Source organism: Glarea lozoyensis (genome assembly GCF_000409485.1).
Source record: "Glarea lozoyensis ATCC 20868 chromosome Unknown GLAREA7, whole genome shotgun sequence".
NCBI lineage: Eukaryota > Fungi > Ascomycota > Leotiomycetes > Helotiales > Helotiaceae > Glarea > Glarea lozoyensis.
The window spans coordinates 605,401-625,385 of record NW_007361002.1 but is presented as its reverse complement, the minus strand read 5'-3'; the positions used below and the strand labels follow the sequence as shown (position 1 = coordinate 625,385).

At 47.3% G+C, this 19,985-nt stretch overlaps 6 protein-coding genes across 6 annotated transcripts; 2 read left to right on the top strand and 4 right to left on the bottom strand.

Annotated features, from left to right (window-relative positions):
• Positions 1–558: 558 nt before the first annotated feature.
• Positions 559–6,577, bottom strand: GLAREA_01393 (Purine and uridine phosphorylase; the record flags this gene model as incomplete). The annotated part of the gene is made up of 4 exons (XM_008088609.1): positions 559–1,121; positions 1,183–1,515; positions 2,113–6,487; positions 6,539–6,577. 4 exons carry the CDS (start codon positions 6,575–6,577, stop codon positions 559–561), a joined length of 5,310 nt encoding a protein of 1,769 aa, XP_008086800.1.
• Positions 6,578–7,133: 556 nt separating this feature from the next.
• Positions 7,134–9,068, top strand: GLAREA_01392 (Putative isomerase YbhE; the record flags this gene model as incomplete). The annotated part of the gene is made up of 1 exon (XM_008088608.1): positions 7,134–9,068. The coding sequence occupies one exon, from the start codon at positions 7,134–7,136 to the stop codon at positions 9,066–9,068; it is 1,935 nt and encodes a 644-aa protein (XP_008086799.1).
• Positions 9,069–9,218: 150 nt separating this feature from the next.
• On the bottom strand, positions 9,219–9,841 carry GLAREA_01391 (uncharacterized protein; the record flags this gene model as incomplete). The annotated part of the gene is made up of 3 exons (XM_008088607.1): positions 9,219–9,520; positions 9,573–9,719; positions 9,772–9,841. 3 exons carry the CDS (start codon positions 9,839–9,841, stop codon positions 9,219–9,221), a joined length of 519 nt encoding a protein of 172 aa, XP_008086798.1.
• Positions 9,842–12,505: 2,664 nt separating this feature from the next.
• Positions 12,506–17,581, top strand: GLAREA_01390 (uncharacterized protein; the record flags this gene model as incomplete). The annotated part of the gene is made up of 5 exons (XM_008088606.1): positions 12,506–14,756; positions 14,806–14,847; positions 14,900–15,131; positions 15,187–15,282; positions 15,340–17,581. The coding sequence occupies 5 exons, from the start codon at positions 12,506–12,508 to the stop codon at positions 17,579–17,581; spliced, it is 4,863 nt and encodes a 1,620-aa protein (XP_008086797.1).
• A 358-nt stretch (positions 17,582–17,939) lies between these two features.
• GLAREA_01389 (uncharacterized protein) lies at positions 17,940–18,491 on the bottom strand (the record flags this gene model as incomplete). The annotated part of the gene is made up of 2 exons (XM_008088605.1): positions 17,940–18,264; positions 18,322–18,491. The coding sequence occupies 2 exons, from the start codon at positions 18,489–18,491 to the stop codon at positions 17,940–17,942; spliced, it is 495 nt and encodes a 164-aa protein (XP_008086796.1).
• Positions 18,492–18,726: 235 nt separating this feature from the next.
• GLAREA_01388 (NAD(P)-binding Rossmann-fold containing protein) lies at positions 18,727–19,683 on the bottom strand (the record flags this gene model as incomplete). The annotated part of the gene is made up of 1 exon (XM_008088604.1): positions 18,727–19,683. One exon carries the CDS (start codon positions 19,681–19,683, stop codon positions 18,727–18,729), a length of 957 nt encoding a protein of 318 aa, XP_008086795.1.
• Between the last annotated feature and the right edge of the window lie 302 nt (positions 19,684–19,985).

Here is a 19,985-nt window from a genome sequence, read left to right as displayed (position 1 = left end):
GTACTCTTATGCCATCCCCCCAATATTAGCCTTCTCATCGTACATCTACAAAGCAGGAATACCCGAATAGCGTATCGTATTATAGTATCAAATGTCATATTGTTTCCAAGATATTCGCCAACTACTAGCCACAGAGATAGATGAAGTGGGTTGTGAATGAAAATGTGTTCCATATGTTCTTTCTATGGGGTCACAGGACAGTAGTCAGTTGATGGGCTTTTGAGAGGCTCATCGGTTGGCTTGTGTACGTTTGGGATGGGAAGAGGTGTGGTTTTACTTTTATGATCAATGGGCAATTGAGGATAGTTGTGTTTCGGGGGTAGGCTGGGGGTTGGGAGTTTGGATTTGAAGTTTCTTTTGTGAATGAATGGACATGTACCTAGGTGTGTAGTGTGAGGATAGAGGTGATGTGGATTGGTCTTGTGACACGTAGTGAGAACGAAATATTGAAGGATTTCGGAAGAGAAATTGAAATCTCAGTGAATGAAATCTAATCTAGTAAAGCAAAATAGACTATTCTATCGAAGGTATCACAAAACATCATCCTCACCACCCGCCCTAACTATCAAAAACCCCTGGAAACAAGAACTCAACATTCTTCACTCCCTCCGCCCCCCTCCCCTCAGCTTTAGTCATGAACTTAATCATCCCCGTCGTCCCCCCCATCAAATGCCTCGCCTCCACCACCTCCCCACTCTCCTCCTTCGTCAACGCATCCAACACTGCACCCACAAACCTCTTCGCATTCTCCCCATTCGCCTTCATATGTCCCATCACCATCGCAACATCCACATCCTCCGTGCTATGCCAACAATCGTAGTCGGTCGCCATACAGATCATCTGGTACGCGAGTTCCGCCTCTTTCGCGAGCTTCGCTTCCGGGAGCGCGCTCATGTTGATGACGGACCCGCCGAGGGAGCGGTAGTAGTTTGATTCGAAGCGTGAGCTGAATTGCGGGCCTTCCATGCAGATCAGGTTGCCTTTGTCGTGAAGGACGATGTTGTCGCCGGCGAGGGAGTGGCCGCATTTCTTGACGATTTCACCGAGTTTGGCGTCGAAGGGGTCGGCGAAACCGACGTGGCCGACGACGCCTTTTTCGAAGAAGGTGAAGGGGCGGATGCCTGTGTAGTCTTCTGTTAGGATTTGTATTTCCTGAGGATTAATATTGGGTTTGTAGCATACCTTTTGTTCGATCAAAGACCTGATCTGGAACCACGAAATCTCTTGGCTTGATCTCTTCTTGTAAACTCCCTACCGCGCTGAAAGCAATTACACATCTGACGCCTAGACTCCTTAGTGCTGCGATGTTGGCTTGGTTGGGGACTTCATGCGGCGCGAATTGGTGGTGGAGACCGTGGCGGGACAGAAAGGCGACTGGGACGTTGTTATGGGAGAGGACTGAGATGGGTGAAGAAGGATATCCCCATGGTGTAAGCGGATTGACTGTTGCGATCGGTGTGAATCCTGGGAGGGACTGTAATCCTGTTCCGCCTATTACGGCGATCTTGATGGGATCTAGAGGGTGTTAGACGGCCTGTGCTGTATGTAGCGTGAGCGAACTTGCCTGAATATGTGGTTGGAAGATCTGCCATTGTGAAAGGAGCTGGAAAATTAAAGTGAGAGGATGTTGGAGAAGATATGTACAGAGGTGAAAATTATTTTCGAAGCAGACGTTGCGTTGTACCAAGTGCTTACTTTTTGCTTCTCGTACCCCTCCAACCCCGCATTTTGCTTAGCGAGCCGTTGACGTGCTCCCCTGGAGTCCCAACTCACCCCCATACAGCGGTGTTGATTTGAAGCATTTGTATCCCATCATATACTCATCAAAATTGCAAAGGTCGAAAGAGAGACGCAAAATGAGGAACTAAGTTCATGTACCAACCGAAATGGGAGTATATCTAAATAATTATATCGAGGAATGATATTATCCTACTATTTACTATCAGCTATGTGAAGTATGTAACCTCTCGCGCTCTCAAGTATGCTGAAAACCAATACACGCCGTACCCAAGGTGTGCCGTTTCCATCCTATATGCCATGCGGAAAATGTCATATTTCCTTATCTTATTTCTTCATCGCTTCATTACATTAATGCATGTAACACTTTCACACCCTTTTCAGCGGCGGCAATATGCCAGGGTCTAGCATCTCCTGTGCTTGTTGTTCCTCTTGCCCTACTCAAGGTCCCCAACCCCGCGTAGTTAGTCAGTACCTCCCTAAGCAGCGCCTCGTAGAAGTGTCTTGGGTTCCCCTCCCTCCCGCCGTGAATTACATTAACTTCGATCAGCACAGGTGTTGGTGTAGAATGTTTGATAACGTATCCAGAAACCAATGCAGGATTTGGGTGGAAGAGGGATCGAGAATTAGAGAGACGATGAGAAAGGATCAGACCATGGGTCTGGTCAGACAATAGTAAAAGGCGGGTTGTGGGATCTGGATCAACTGTTGATGATTGATCAGAGGGAGTAGTAGTTGGTGGATTGGGAGTTGACATATCCGGAGATAGGATTGAATTTTGTGGAGTCGAGACTGGAGTGGTGGTTTGCGTTGAGTCTCTCGCTGCAGGTAGTGAAAGAGCTGGAGGTAGGAGGCGTAAAGACGGCTCTGTATGAACAGTCAAGAGTGTTAATTTCGTCTGAGCATCAGATTCTTTTGATGCAAGATCGATCCATGTCTCAACCTCCGATGTTTCCATAATGCCTACTTTGGCTATGAAAATACGCCAATGGATTCTTTTGCTTGAGACAAAGTCGAGAGTTGTGTCCCATATTTCTGCGGCAACATTTGAAAATGACATGGAAATGGGTTCGTTTTTACGTCCCAAGCAATACGACGCATTCATCTGTTGGGTGCCTCTATTGTCGGTCCATACGGCTGTAATCCAACGACTATCAGCACTTTGCGCATATGCAATGTGGAGACACGTATGCTCTTGCAGAACTGCAGCTGAGGGGGTCGGATTAAGTTTGAAATCAATACCACGGGGTAGTGGCCGCTCTAACATTATTGCAGGGGTCGCCGCAGACGACGCAAAATCCATACATCGCCCATAGACTTCTAAGCAAAGTCGGCCATATTCTATGGGCGTTGGGATCGGAATTGATGTCGAAGAAGCAACAAAATCGATGGGAACAAGTTGAAGAACTAGTTCATTGCTTGGTTGGACCTTTCTGTCTACCAGCGCTTTCCTGTAGAGGTGGAATAAATGTTGAAAGGCGGAGCATATGTGAACAAGGAGAGTAGGATTGTCGGTAGGATACATGAAGTATATTACAAAATTCTTTTCCTCGGGAAAAATCGATGTTATAGAATTGGCCAATCGCGCGACAGTTTCCCGAAGCGTTGCCAAATTGCGAAAAGAATTTTGAGGGTCAGTTTCTAGGGGATAAGGCAGGTGGCCAGAGAAAAGATCTCTTGCCACTATGATCTCATGCGTACCGAGTCTGAAAGATTCGTAAGTATTCCGGATTTGTTCATTGAAATAAGTGACCCCTGATTGAGCCCCATCGAGATCCGGATACACACAAACTGAAAGAACATCTTTCGTACCTCCAGATGGAGCAAGACCAAGATTTTCCCAAAATGATATCGCAGAAGGAAGCACTGATAGTTTAGAATCCGACCTTCGAAGCTCCAGCTGGGGAAGAGGTATCGAAAACGGATTGATGGGACGTGGCGGTAAGCGTAGTCCCGAATTTAGAACCGGGACTCCTTGGATCTCAGAAAATGTCTTTACAGTACATGATACTAAATCCTTGAAGAACAATCTTGCTACCTTTGCAACACTTCGGACAAGACCACCCTTAGCCGTGGTCTTGTTCAAAGCTCTTGTCTGTTCAGACAGCCAGGGGACCTGGAGCGTGCCTGCCACCACCTGGTCGACAAGGATTTGAGCCGTCGCAATACACTCGAGGTCGTTGAGGGAGCTAGACAGCATCTCTGGTTCAGGTGTTGTAAAATAAGATGTCAGCGACCAATCCGTTGCATTTAGATCAGGAAATGGCAACTGGGTCCCAACTGCGGACTGGGGAGTACTGCTGGACTGCTCGAAGTCGATAGACATCGGATCAAAACTTGGCATGCCAGCTGCTGGCCTATCCTCGGTGAGCCAAGTCTTCTCGAACCCCGTGGTAGGGACAGCTGAAGTATCATCGGTGCTACGGCTCGTATCGTCCTGTTCTGAGGTTGTACTCATTCCGTCCGAATCTACCATGAAATCCATCGCCTCGTCAAATTCTTGATTTTCGCTCATCTTGTCCTCAAGCAACAATTGTGGAATTTTACCAACTTCAAACTCGTTCTGGTGTGACTTCTTCCGACTGCTGAGATAATTCGTTTGAGGAAGCCCAGACCCAAGCACTGGGAGCCATCCCTTCTGGTCCGAGACACTGTAGAGCCCTTGAGCTCCGTATTTATCGTCCACTAAAGATAACGAGTTTTCAAAATCAATCTTATCAAAAAGACTTTCCCGTCTAGGTCGTTTTTGAACCTTCTGTGAGGTTGCATCTTTAACGAGACGCTGAAAAATAGATTCCTGGTCGAATTGTACTGGCGATATGGTCCTGGTGATACCGCCACTTTTCTCACCTGCAAAATTAGTGTCAACCACCTCGTGAGTGTTGACTTTGCGTGGTGGTTTCATGGCCCCAACAATAGCCCGTTTGTCCAAATCTGGTGGCTGCTTCGTCTTCAGAGGTGGAGGACGCATGCCTTCTACACCCGCAAGACTTGCAACAAAAGCTGGTTTCCTGACAGGATCTTCTGTTATTGTAGACATATTTGCGGCCACGGGTATCTCTGTCTTTACTTCGGGTTCCACTTCATCAGGTTCGTCAAAGAAGCTGAAATCGGCATCAGTAACATCGTTGCCAAACATGTCACCACCGAGATCTCCAAATAAGTCGCCGTCTGTGTCGTTATTTCGATCTTTTTTATTCGGCGTATCCCACATATCGACATCAACATCGGGTACTCCAGAGGTGGTTGCAATTGCACTCCCGTCCTGGGCAGCAAATGGGTTTGCATTTGGGTTGTTAGGCGTAGAACCCGCCCCATCAAAGACTGGTGTGACCCCAACAGGGTGATGGATTGCATCTGGTGGTGTTGGATACATGGCACCAGCGTTGCTGCCTCTGCGCAGGACCACTGGAGAATAAGAATTTGACTGTAAAGCACGGGCATCAACTTCTGCTTGCTCCCTTGATAATGCTTCCGCATTTTGTCTATCTCTTACTCGTTTCTCCAGGGTGTTTGATCTCTCAATTTTGCTCATGAACCACTCCTCAGCAAATGACAGTGGGTCGGTGACTTGCTTTGCAGCTTGCTGATTCGTCAGCGGCCGTGAAATAGCAGTATTGGAAGACGTAAAGCACAGCAAAGCCGGCCAGGGGACGACAGACGAGCCATTGCATGTGGCAAGAGACTCGTTACCAAGTAGCGAGCTGTTACCGGCGAGCATCTGAACAAACAGCCAACCACCACTGTCAATGTACGATGTGTCTATGCCTTTAGACGACAACCACTGTATACACTTAGACTGCCAGCTTTTCACTGTGAGCTCATTTAACTCACTCAACTTGGAGTCCGCAGGGGTTGTGACTGACGGCTTTCCGGTTTGTGTTCTAGGCAATCCTTTCTGGTTCGAAAAAGCATGAAATTTGGCAGTATTTCCTCCAGGAGCGAGCCACAACATCGTCCCAGGAGCCAATCGTTCAAATTGCCCATTTGATAATGAGCTGGCACAAATGCTTTGCAAGCCTAATGCTTCATCTGAATATATCTTGATAATAACTGTGCCTAATGGTGTAAGACTTATGTCTAATGTAGCCAATGTAATTGCGCCAGTATGTTTTGAGTAACTTTCAGTCAAATCCGCGGGACTTGATGCAATGGACTGGTTCAAGATTAAGGTACGCGGATTAAGAGGAATAAAACCCTCGTCACGACAGAGAATAGAAACAAGAGATCCAAGTACAGCAGATATGAATCTTTCATGTAGATCTGCAGGAGCTGGCCATGTCAGGTCTTGGCGATCGAGTGGTTTTTGTCCTTGGGACGGAAATGCTTCTTGAGAAGCATTGTGCGCCGCATTCGCTTGCACTGCTCTGGAGTTGACCGAAAATCCAGCTCGTCCAGAATTCTCAAGAGACGAAGACGGGGATGAATTGCTGCTCGCCGAGTTCAGAACAGAATGAGGACTTTGCTTAGCCTTTGCAAGACTAGCTGGCTCAAAGACACCTTGCTCCACAACAACAAGTTGGATCCCAAGCACATCGATCACGCCATTTTCCGTTTTGTGCGGCTTGGATAAATTGCTGGAAGACTTCCCTCCTTGAAAGAGCCATATACCATCTCGTACCGTGTCTAGGTGTGCCAATCTTCCATCCTGTCGCAGAAGTCTCTCAATATTTCGTAGGGAAACCCTTATGTTCTCAGAGGAGGGAGTTTTAGGCTCAAGAAATTCATAGTCTATCGAAGTAAAGTTATTCTGCAGATAATTATTAGCTTTGTAGGACCGACATGGTTTCTGCCAACTTACAAACGATAATACATTTGTCCGATAGTCGCCAGGATCCATATCGTACAAATGAATGAATCATAAAACGAGCCAGCAAGAGCGCATCCGGCGCCTATCAGTACATGAATCTCGGAACGAGTTATTGACCTTCCAATTGAAGTATGAGATTGATCGCATGGATTGGCGAAGAGGGGTGTTATATATTAAGCAGAAGTCTTGTTCTTGGACAGGCGTAGCGGTCGTGAGGTTCGCAGGGCTCCATCTCCGCTGGAGGGTCGAAAATGGATAGCCTCTCTTCCACGGATGGAGGCCTCGGTCTCAGTACGTTTCCTACTCCAAATGCCGATATGTTTGCGCTTCTTATTCAAACATGTCGAACATGGCACAGAAACAGTTGACAACTCTGGACCACAACCATGCCATGACCACAGGCATGTCATCGGAACATCGGCGTACCCTCTTCCGGGGTGGCCCCGCACCTCACGCTAGCTATCCGTACGAATTATCCCTGTCACAAAAATAAATTTCTCGAGATGGCACGGATGACAAGCTTCAAACCCCTCCAGTTATTCAGACCGTCGATGAGGGCTCTTCAACAACTGCGCAAGGCTTCACAATGAAGCTCACCAACCCAAACGACGTGCCCGTCTACACGATCTCCGGTGCTTCAACAGCCCGACCCTTGCCTGACTGGCTTGCAAGGCAACGCAAGCGCAGTTTGAAAAATGATCCCGAATATGCGAATCGAGTCGAGCTGCTTCAGGATTTCGAGTTTGAAGAGGCAAGTGCCTGTATAAGGGTCAGTGAGGACGGTGAATGGGTTATGAGTACTGGTACATACAAACCACAAATACACACCCATTATCTACCTCATCTTTCTCTCTCGTTCGCGCGACATACCACGACGCTCAACCACTCGTTCATCCTCCTCTCCTCCGACTACTCCAAATCTCTGCACTTGCAGACTGATCGCAAGCTCGAATTCCACACTCCGGGTGGCTGCCATTATGAAACTAGACTCCCACGGTATGGCCGAGACCTGATATACGACAAACAGTCTGCCGAGGCTTTGGTTCCTGCTGTAGGGGTTAATGCGGATGGGAGTGGAGAGGTATACAGATTGAATCTCGAAGTGGGACGATACATGAAGCCCTACCAAATTGATGTTGGCGGCGATGACATGACCACTTCGGGAGGGGGCGCGTTACAAGGGGGAATCAATACTGGTAGCGTTAATTGTGCAGCCATCGCAGAAGACAGCCACAACCTGTTGGCCTTTGGCACATCGATTGGAACCGTAGAGTTCTGGGATCCACGGTCAAAGGCGCGGGTTGGCATTCTTGCTGGTCAAGAAGGTGAGATCACAGCCTTAGACTTCGACAGGTCTGGGTTGTCTTTGGCAACTGGGTCTTCCGAGGGATTAGTCCAGCTTTTCGATCTTCGACGACCGGTTCCCATCCTTCACAAAGACCAAGGCTACGGTTATCCTATCAAGACACTAATGCATATGACTACCTCCTCACAAGAAAAGAAGATCCTCTCCGCGGACAAACGAATTATCAAGTTATGGGACGAAGCCGATGGAAAAGCTTGGACTTCGGTGGAACCTGCAGTCGATATAAATTCAGTTGCTTGGTGTAAACAAAGTGGTATGATTCTGACAGCGAACGAGGGTAAGCAACAGCATGCTTTCTTCATACCCCAGCTCGGCCCTGCACCTAGATGGTGCTCATTTCTGGATAACATGGTCGAGGAGATGGCCGAAGAGGCACCAGCGGAAACCTATGATAACTATAAGTTCTTAACGCTGCCGGAACTGAAATCTCTCAATCTTGGCCATCTTGTCGGCACGACGAATCTATTGCGGCCATACATGCACGGGTATTTCGTTGCATCCAAACTTTACGAGGAAGCTCGACTTATTGCAAATCCATACATCTTTGACGACGAGAGGACGAAGAGAGTCAAAGAAAAGGTTGAAAAAGAGCGAGCTAGTAGAATCAGGGGTGGCAAGAAGGTCAAAGTCAACCAAAACTTGGTTGATAAGATGCTCAAGAGACAAGAAAGGCGCCAGACAGTTGATCAGGACAAGGGTGTCTTGGGTGATGACCGATTTGGGAAAATGTTCGAGGATGAAGAGTTCGCTGTTGATGAGCGCAGTAGGGAGTTCCAGGCCCTTAATCCGAGCACAAAGGTTGGGGAAGCTGGCATGGCCAGACCTTCGAACATTTCTGGGGAGTCTAGCGATGAGGTCGACGACGATGATGATGAGATTGCAAAGGTACGAAAGGAGAAACCGAAGCCAGAGATGCGTATTTCATCGTCCTCGTACAAGAAATCTGGGCATCAGAGTCGCGACAAATCGCTGGGCTCTCGCTCACAGGGGAATGGCCGTGCCACCAAGAGTCGTGGGGAAGTCGTCGGAGAAAGATCTGTTAGTTTTGTGCCCAGTGCGGGTAAGAAAGAAAAAGAACAACCAAAGCCAGAAAGGAAAGGCAGGAGGGATGATGGCAGACGGAGCGCAAGTGGCAATGTTTTCAGAAGGCTTTGAAAGAATTTATGCCTTAGAGATATGTCCAAGCTACATCCGACCCTATATATACTCGAAGTTCAAAAATTGGAAAACCCACAACTCGACGCCAACGCTAAGGAGATCAAATAAAACGACCCTGGATATTCATCGCCACATCATGTTAGAACTTCATGGCCGCGTTGCCTTCTTCCCCCATTTAGCCTTCGCTTTAGGTGGTTCCGACATTTCGAAGGACGATAATTTTGAGTTTCCCTTTTCGACATCGTTGCCTCCAAGTCTAGGTGTGTTTGGGACTTCTTCTATTCTAGACAGACCGCGATTCGATTTCTTTCTGGGGTTTTGGACGTCCTTGGGGAAGGCTGAGCGTCTTGGTGTTAAGGCTGTTGCGATTTTTCTTGCAGATTTTCGCATTTTTGCGCGAACCTCCCACGACCTCTTCTTCGCAAAATACCATAGTACAGACGAAGCGACTAGCATATGAGATTAGCCATGTTACGGGCTTTGGTATTGCGTTATACTTACTACCTCCCAAGCACACAACGCTGGCAACTACAGCAATGGCTATGATGGCGCCTGTAGACAACGTGAAGGAACTACCATTGTGCCCCGAGGCGCCCGCATTGCTATCTCCAGCACCTGCAGTTGAACCTGCATCGCCAGCTGCTGGATCTACATATTATCAGCAACCTGCTTCAAAGACTATACGGACAAAAGAACTCACCACCGCCCTGTTGTAGAGGTATACTTGTCGCTAAAGCATTGTAATACGAAGATACCGAACTGGCAGACATTTCAGGTGTTTGAGAAACAACGGACGAGGGAGCGGAAGTTATCGTGGAAGTGATAAGAGTATTCTGTGCAGTCGAAATTTTTGTGTGAAGGAAGAGGAAATTCAGTAAAAGGCTGAAAGGAAGATAGGACCGCATCTTGAAGTAGAAAGGCAATAGAAGACTGATAAATTCGGACCAATGAAATGCGCCAGCGGCAACGCAGTGACTGACTTTGATGAGGAGAAGTGTGATCTGATTGAGCGGTTGGGTGTGATTGCCGTTGCGTTTGCTCGTTTGCATTTCTCAATCGGGGCGCCCATGGTACATTTATTGAAACCTGAGCGCCTACGACTATAGCCATCCCTATAATTGGGCTCCATGCAGGTGCGGGCTCGCGCCGTGAAAGTGCTTGAAACTGACGTACGGCTTCTACGTGATCCGACCGTACGACTTGGTAGGTACCTTGGTTTGTTGATTGGGTGGTGGTTCTCTGAGCTGCTGAGTGTGGGCGGCTATTTTGTGATATCTCACCCCTGTTCTGGGTTATTTATGGGCGCTGCTCCTGCGTTCATGTAGATTAAGCGACCAATGATGTCCATTATCCGGTCGCTAAGAGCAACCACTGCGGGGAATTGCTCAGGGGTTTCTCAACGTCGAGTCCTGGGCACATCTCTTCCTCTGGCAATTGGGTTGCTACAAGTGTGACCGGCAACAATACACGGAGGCAGGTCTGCTATGAGGTCTGCTATTTGCGGGCGTCGAAGCATCTTGCGAGAAGAAAAAGGTCCAGGTTGAAGCACGACTTGCATACTGTTGTACCTTCGGAGTCGAAAGTGCCGGAATGAAGGCTGGACGATGGCCATTTGCGCTTGCTGGAACGTGGGGAGGTGTTTCTGGTTTGGATATCGATAAGATGGACAGCAGTAGTTGGCTGTATGCCGGTACTTTGAGTGGAAGATCTTCAAGATAGTCGGCAATGCAAAACCCGATTGTTGTAAGGTCAAGATGGCTACTTGTTGTTCGGCTCCAACCGTTTGACGAAGCGATGGACGAGAATAGCTTCTTCGTAGGCATCTAAGTGTTGCCAATTGATGCCATGTTCCACGGCGGATTAGGTATGATTTCAGTTTTCACTGTGTTTCTCGCTTGCACCTGTGCGGACAGCAAAGGCTTCAACGGCTGGAGGACAATGTGCCACTAGCCCAAATACATGAATCTTCGATGACTCTAATTTTTCAGTCCACTCTCATGAGAAGGATCAGTCAGACACGTCAGCCTATATCCGCGATAAGCGCACCAGCATCAGAATCTGATGTAATGCGGTTGTATGGCACAGCAATTGGTCATACTCTTCCGTGCCTATTGACAAACATTAACCAACATTCGGCTCTATGGTTCAAAAGGTTGTACTTGTCAATTATTCTGATCCTCATGGATTCTACTCAAGATCATTCGTTAATTCCTATGTTCATTTCCCATACCAAGCTTATTGGCTAAGAGCCAAACCGGCAAGTCTTGCCCATTCTGCACGTTGAGAAAACTCAACGTGCAGCTGAAGGGATACGAGACTACTGCAAAGAAAACGCAAAGGCCTTCGATATATGCATGCGTTGCAGCTTAAATTACCCGCACTTCCGCCTCGGTGTCACTTGAGAGTTGGGTTTTGCCGCGATTATACACTTCAGGTAGGGTCGGCTTCTTAGATTTCCGGATCGCTTTTAGACATCAGTCCTTTTCTGTATATTTGGTTCTCAATTTGAAGACCAAGCATTGATCTTTGAAATCTGGGAATAGAATGTCGATTGCTACCTGGCAATACACTTGTCTTTGGTTAGTGTTGTTGCTAGGCGTTGCTATTTTCATTGTCAACCACGTCAGCGGTGAGGCGTCGATACAGAGCCGATAACAGCGCGTTGGCTTGTTGGTTCTTCTATGTGATCAGATCCTTCGATCGCTGATTTGTGAGCTTGAAAAACATATTTCTATAGTGCAGACTTCCAAATCCAGATATCGTTCTGATTCCAAAACTTTACAATACCCAATGCTATTAATAGCAGGAGAGGTGTAAGAGATCTTCGAATCTAGCCGATTTGGCGACATCAGGATGTGTTGGTTCTCAGCTCTCCTTCCTTCTATTCAAACTGAAGCGTTACGATATTGGTTGGCAAAGATCTCGGCAGCCGAATGAGACAATGGCATAGCCGCGACCGATATTTCCTGCATTGTTGACAATGCCCATGTTAACTTAGCACATTTGAGGAGAACATTTCTCTTGATTTTTCTCAGAATGGCTGTCGTTCGGTAAGAGTAATAGCGAAATGTAGTGTCTAGAGGTAGGTACCTACCTACCGGGTAGGTAGGTATGTAAGGTAGGTAGGTACGGTAGGTACGGTAGGTAGGTAGGTACAGGAGCAGAGCACTACTTCAAGACACGTGATACTCTCACAGAAGGACTGCCTCATTGGGAAGGAACAACTCGAGTTCCTCCCCTAACAATCAGAAAAGGGTGCCAGAAGCCGGACCGGTTTAGCGAGGACAAACCCACAATCATGGATTCTACTCTGAATTCATCATTCTCGACCTTACAGCCAATTGAGTCCTAGCAGGTGTCCGCCTAGAGTCGTAGGTATTTACATCCCCAACTTTATCTACCAAGTGCTGACAATGATAACAAGATAAGCGAAAATGCCTGGACTGATGGAGGATGACTTTGATAGTCAGCTTCCAAATATGAATGACTACCATCGACTGGACCATTCGAGCTCTATCCCTGGTAGCGATGACACAATCTCAAACGAAATCGAACGGGCCACAGTACCTACCAGTATTGTCGCAGATGCCGATCAACAAGACAGTCTCAGATCGTGTGTTGAGGAAACGCAATTTGTCAACCTCGAGGTTGACACGCAAGCTCCCGAAAAGACAAGCTTCGTTATCGTTCCACCGACAGACCAAGCGAATCTACCCTCTCAAGTATCGGCGGATGCTCAAACGTTCATATCAGTGCCCGAGACCTTTGCAGAAGATGACATGGTCTCTGGGTTCACATTTGGCAAAGCACCGAAGGCAAAAATTGGTCAATTCAGCGACAGACCGCAGCGCAGCACGACCGTTTCGACCAAAGTCGAGGACAGCAGTACTAGACGAAATTCGAATGTAGAGAAGCCTTCTCTAGCACTTAGAAATACTGCAAATGAGCCGAACGATGCTGGAGAGTTACACCAGAACCAGCAACTATCTGACGCTCCCAAAATTGAAATTCGACCGAACCTAGTTAATGAACGTACAAGTCCGATGCCTCAAGCTTCAATAACAGATGCTCCAGACAGCATTAGATCAGATGCCAGCTTACCAACCAGAGGCCGACCGACAATCGCACAACCACAACAGCAACAACAAAAACAAAGAATTCCGGAACCCTCGACCACTTCGCATCAACAGATACCCATCAATAGCATAATCGATACTCCTTCTACAGTTATCGGAACGCATGCTCAACTAACTGAACAACTACGGTTATCTGAAATTGCTAGAAATTCCATAGCATCACACGCTTCCAGACTCAGAAGTGGGCCGCGGTTAAATCGACGTGGCTTTCCAGAGAAGGTATCTACAACCTCGATGCGAACTCCAAAATCAGCCCATCGACCATTTCCAGATGTGCAATCAGAACCCCGCAGATTAGGAGGCTCGCCTGTTCCGCCACCTATAGACTTACGTGGATCGAATGCTCGCCGCAGCGATGGGTCAATTTCAGTCCAACATCGAGCTAAAAGTATTGAGCCCCATATGGCTTCAGAATATGCTTCGAATATCGACGTTGATCCCCATTTCCGGGACAATCTTCCAGCAAAAGGGGTTGTCCCACGTACCCCTCATGAGGTAACTGCGCACCCAGATGCTCACCATCACGCAATAATCGATGACGGCCAGGATCGCACACCACAATTACGAGATAATCCTCAGGCTTGTTCTCGGTCTCCCTCCGCAGCTATCACAGATACTTCACAGTTACCGCCTACACCTCGTCCGCAATCTCGATCAAACACATCTGCCTTTCGAGCCAGAGTTGATAATGCAGCAGAGCAGCGTACTACCGAAACACCCTTTGCTTTGAACGGCCATCATGAGTCGCCAAGCGACGAAGGGACGATTCGACATTCATTCGGGCATAAAGCTATATCCCGACCTCTCCGACAAGAACAAGCTGCTACATCGGCTAGACCGAACGAGGCTGAAGGCAGATCCAAAACAGAGATGACTGTTTTACCCCAAGTTTTAAGATCGAACCTTGCGAACAAGATTGACAAGCATACACATACAAAATCTCGACCAACCATAAATACTTCCCCACAGCGTACATATTCTCCGAAACGTCCAGTTTCTCCGAATTACAAAGCATGCCAAAAGTACATGAAAGCGTGTCACGCATTGTTTGAGACTCGGGACCATGAAATTGAGAAAATGAAGATTCAAGAGGCTGAAATCTGGAGGCTCAAGAACTTAAATGAGGAAAACACGGAGAATATCAGGAAGCTCGAGAAAGAAAAAACAGGTCTAGTGCAGAAGGTGGAGAAATACATAAAGCATAGTGAAACATACAAACAGCATATCAACAAAGTTGTTGACTCTCAAAACTCCTTGAGAGTCGAGGCAGGCAAGATCCGAGAAACCTCCACCAAGGTTATTGAGGCATATCATGACAGCACCCTCGATGCGGAAGACATGAAGAACTCTGTGAAAAAAATGCAAAAGACACTTGCGGAGATCAAAGCGGTTCGTTCCGAAATAGACAAAGCCCAATCTGATGAGCGGTCTTCGTTGGCGCTCGCTCGAGAGGCTACCAAAGTTGCTGAAGAAAAAGTACGAGAAGTTGAAGAGCGACTAGAAGAGCTCGACAGGAAGAACAATGAGAGCATCGAACTGTTGGCGAAATGTATGAAAATCGCCAAGTCGCTCTCTGTCCATGCTAACCGTGTTCAAAGCTTCTGATGAGAACCAGGAGCTCAATCAACAGATAAAATTTTGTAGGTATTCTTGGAGAAACTAGTTTCCTCTTCAGTGCTTACTATGTTGCAGTACGCCTTGAACAGAAAGCGCTTGAAAAACAAATAGAGGATCATTTAAGCGAACTTCAGGGCGCCCGGACTGAATCAGAGAGACTTGATAGGCAGCTGTCTGACCACCTTAAAGTCCACGAGAAACTTGTTGGCGCCATTGGAGAAATCCCCGTTGATGTGTGCAAGGAGTTGCAAAAAGAAGATGGCATCTTTTCGAGTATTTTGTCTGCTGACCAAACAATGAGCGCCAGGTAAGTGGGCTACTGAATCAAAAACTCTTCGGTGCGAGCACTAAGGCCTTGAAAGGTTGGAAGACCTAGCAGCATTAGCCGAGGAGATCAAAAATGATGAGGCCAAGGTGTCTCCTGCTCTGATAAAAATGATTGAAGAGTTATCAAATAGGTACGTTTGCATAATAAACCTCTGGGATCTGGACGTGCGTGCTCATGGTATTCCTAGGGTTCCACAGATATCGGATGATCGCACCAAATTTGAGGATGAACGACAACAGTTCTCGGCACTTTTCGAAAGTTTGAGAGAATCTCTAAATCAGTTTGGTGTTGATTCACAAACTCGAATCGACCTCGATAAACGAATCGCTGAGCTGCAACAAGAGAACTTGGCCATTACCGCAAGCAAGAATGCTGCCGAGCTCGAGTCTCGAAGCATATCCAGTCAGCTACAGCTAGAAAGATTAAATGCCAGCAGCTATAAAAATCATCTAGAAACCAAGACACAAGAGCTAAAAGATCTTCAAGCCGTGCCGAAGGAAGATCCACGACTACTTGCAAAGATCACAGCTTTGGAGGGAACGAGCAAATTGCTGAATGGAAAACTGGAATCCGTAACGCAAGAGTTGATAACCCTTCAGGAGAAGAACGCGAACCTCCAGGAAATGGTCAAAACCTCACAGGATAAGGCAGTCCGTCTTGAAAGAGAAAAGCAAGAGCTCCGAATTGCCTTTACGACAGAGAAGCAACAGGAGGCTGAAATAGCTGAAAAGAACAAGGCAGAGAAGGAGAAATGGAACCAGACAACAATGGACAATTTGAGGAGGCAGATTCAAGATAAAAACGCTGAGCTGACGGCTGCAACTGAAAGTCTTCATAAGATCAAGGCTGAGCTCGATCTGGCCAGGCAAAACCCACAGCCTGAGGTAATGGATCAAATTCTCAAATTATCCACTTTGGCGACTGAGCTCCATGCAAAATCCTCTTCACATTCAACGGCAGAACTAAGCAATATCCAAGCACTTGGTGTGGAAATTCAGAGAGGAACCACAGAGACCGAGCAGACACAGCGCAGGATAGCAAGTATCAAAGAAACCCAAGCTTCTCTCACTCACTCTCTGCAAAAATACGAGATGAGAGACGCAACATTGTCGAAAGAAGTACTTATCCTTGAGAGAGAGATCCATCAACTTAAGGCCGGACGAACAACCGAGAAGCATCAGGGAACCTCTCAGCCTACGACCGAGTCAGCAAAGGCAATGATTATAGCATCTAGACCATCCTGTATGGGTACTCACCCGAGAATCGTGTCATCCAGGAAAGCTGTTTCTGATCGGCCGAAGGATCTCCCCAAATCCTTTGCCGATATCGAAGCAAGAGATGTCTCACGAAATATGATGCTACCAACACCGAGTGCGATGGGAACAAATCTGCAATTGGCGAAAGATCGTGGTTCAAGTCGCATAAATTTGAAAGTCATTCCGGATTCTCAGTCACAGGCTGAGACTGAGTGGAGTGCTTCCCAAGATGAGCATCAAGTAAACGGCCCGCAGACCACGCCGATTCGGTCCACAGGGTTAGGTTATGCAACTTCTGGTCCGTTAGCCTCACAGGAAACTCCCGGACCACGCTCTTTTGCTTCCTTGGGCTCATATACTGGTAGTTCCAGCGCAAGCGACATGACACGCCTCAGTGATCTAGGTTTCGACGAAATGGCTCTTGACTCTATGGACAGCAAACATGTCATTACAACAGCCCAAGCCCTAAGTCGTAACAAGCACTCAAATAATGCCGGTCATTCCATGCAGCTACATGTCAAAGAGCAAAATACGTCCAGTAAACGTAACACCAGCGCTGTATCGAATGAAAGTTCAAATGCCGAATGTTTAGGGAATACCACGCCTGCCTCGCCTGCCACGCCTGCCTCGCCTGAGCAAGTCCAAATGAAAAGGGGACCTGCTCGGAAGCAACCGCAACATCGACAATCTTCTAAACCTCTCAAAAGTGCGCTGAAGAATAGAACCGTGGTCTTTCAATCGAGTGCAAGTATTTCAACAGAGACTAGCCAAGCGACATCTATGAACACAGCGGATGGCAAAGTGTTCAAGCTCACCGAGATCAAGTCTCAGAATATAATCAACCGGCCCCCAGTACGGAAGAACCCTTCAGTGTACAATCGTGTAGCTAGTGGGTCTTCAGCAGGGGCGAAAAGTAACTCTACTATCACCAATGAGGGCAGAACAAAAAATGCGACAATACAGCAATCCCAAATCTCTCTGATCCCAAACGCTGCGCGGAGAAACAGCTCGTTCGCTGGATTCAATGAAAGCAGAAAGCGACCAGCAGAGATGCAGGCTACTTCATCGATCAACAAAGCACCGCGTCTTTCTCAACCACCACAAATCGAGACTGAAATGAAAAATCGCCTATCAATTCCAACTGCTGGATCCGGCTTTGGCAAGAGGCGATAGTGACGCGAATCACTTTCGATGGAGAACTTGAGGAGATTTTACAGAGTAGCAAAATTGCTATGATATCAATTGTAACGAACATGTTGCGAAATTTGCTAGCCAGAGTTGATGGGCATACATTGGCCTTAAATGCCAATAAGACATGTTATATTGCATTCACACCTTCATGTACAATATCTTTTCAACCCCAAGCTTTCCCAGCCTTTAGACATAGATCTGGCTTTTCGTTCATGATGTACCGAGTTCTTCACCTAAACGCCGTCCCATGCTATGCGGTGGCCAAATTGGCATGACCGTGGTTCCATCCATTGATATCTGTACAGTCCTGGAATCGTTCGAGTATGCCTACACCACGACCCTACTTCCCACCCCGCTTCTGTTCGAGAAAAAGCACCTGCCTTCGTACTGCACACATATCCCAATTAGCACTCATATCCAAATGACCGACCAAGCACCTTTGTAAATGTCCTAAGCCTCTCTTGCCCGGCCATATCCCTTTGCCCTCTCTATCGACGTAATTTACTGTCTTCGTCCTCAATTCCACTGCAATAAAAGAAGTAACGTACCAACTGGATCGTACTTCATCATGCTCAATGGTCGATGAGTACGCGGTCGAACCAAGGTCTTGTAGTAACCCGTCAGGGCCATCGAGACTAGGCGGACCGAGATGGTCCTGGATTTGGCTGCAGGTTTTCTTAGTACGATGAGTACTTTGAAAGGAGACCGAGGATGATACATACGTTTCTTTGCCATTGCGTGCGGGCTTGGAGGTTGGATTGGCTTGTAGAAGAGGTGAGGTTCGTGATGCGATGCGCGGATGGGAGACTTTGTGGATGCCTTGTTTCTGAGGGTTGACGACAGGGTCTGGCGACGACTGTTCCCAAGCCCAAAGTCTTGCCTCTACATACATTCTATTCATTCTTATTTGTATCGCATTCGACTCCAGATATTCAAACTTGTGTGTCCGAGGACGCTTTATTATATTCACTTGCAAATGATAATGATGCAAACTTGTCGAACAGTGCAAAAGCGGAATGAACAAAACTTGAACACGTTGAGGTAAAATACAATCAGTAGAAGAGCTGATCCGGAACTAAGAGTACAGCAAAATAATCTCTCGAATCTCAAATCAATGCGTTTCGTGTTTACAAAAACCCGTCGTTCGCCATTTGCTCCCGCGTCCACTCCTCTAGTCTTTTGACTTCGTTCTCATCTTTACTAGCAGCGTTGGCTTCTTTTAAGCCCGCATACTCATCAAAATACCTCCCACTCATCTCTGGCAGAAAATAATCACTGGCTCCAACAAAAATACTACTCACACAGCCTTCCTGCACCGGTCGGATGACCTTGACCCATTTGAGTACATAGTAGAGCCAACTCAAATACCAGGGCGCATTATCTCGATTCTTCTCATTCAACTCGGTATCGATAAATCCAGGATGAAGAGAAGCCGTCCAGATCTCTCCCTTTCCTGCCTTTGCGCTTGGGCTTTCTGGTCCGTACGCATTGTTGAGAGATACCGAATGAAGGACATTTCCCAGCTTGGAAACGCCGTATCGACCAAATGGTCCGAATTTCTCGAGTGCGTCGTTACCATAGATGATTTTGTCGACGCTAAAGGATGACTTTTGATGTCCTTCACTGGATACGCAAACCACCCGTGAGGCGCCTTTTCCTTGTGAAAGTGATGTCGAAAGAAGAGTTGGTGTCAAATGATGGGCTAGAAGCCAATGAGCCAAGTAGTTTACTTGCCATTGGATTTCGTACCCGTCAGGTGTTGTCGAGAACGGAACGGCCATGACACCCGCGTTGAGTATCAAGCCATTGAGGGTTGCCTCCTGGGCTGTGAAAGTTTTCGCTGCCGCTACAATGGTTGCCAAGCGGCTGTTGTCCATGACAAGAGGAATCAATACTGCTTCCGGGTGTGTATCCTTTATTTTTTGGATTGCTCTCATCGCTTTCTCTTCCGACCGAGCACCGAGATAGACCTTGCCTCCTTTGGCGGCGAGGTTCAGACATGTTATGAAGCCAATTCCTGCATTTCCTCCTGTTACGATGAAAACTTTTCCTTCTTGCGATGGTAGCGAAGCTACTGTGAACATTTTGTCTCTTGAGTTGGGGGGAACTTCGAGTAGCGCTGGCGGCGAGTATTATGGGCTCCAAGTGTGCTTAAAAAGACTCCCGTCTGAAGTGGTTGGATTTCTTTCAGTTGGTGGTTTATGGACCAGTTTTGTTCGAGAGAAGGTAAATTCGAAGAGAGCATCAATACTTTCGATACTACTAAAATGTGTCCAAGGTGGTAGACTGCATTCTTATGTACAACAGGGTCCTGAATGGATCATGGTCTTCCTCTCCTCCACCCAAAGCTAGACGAGTCTCGACTGACATTATATTCCTAATTCGT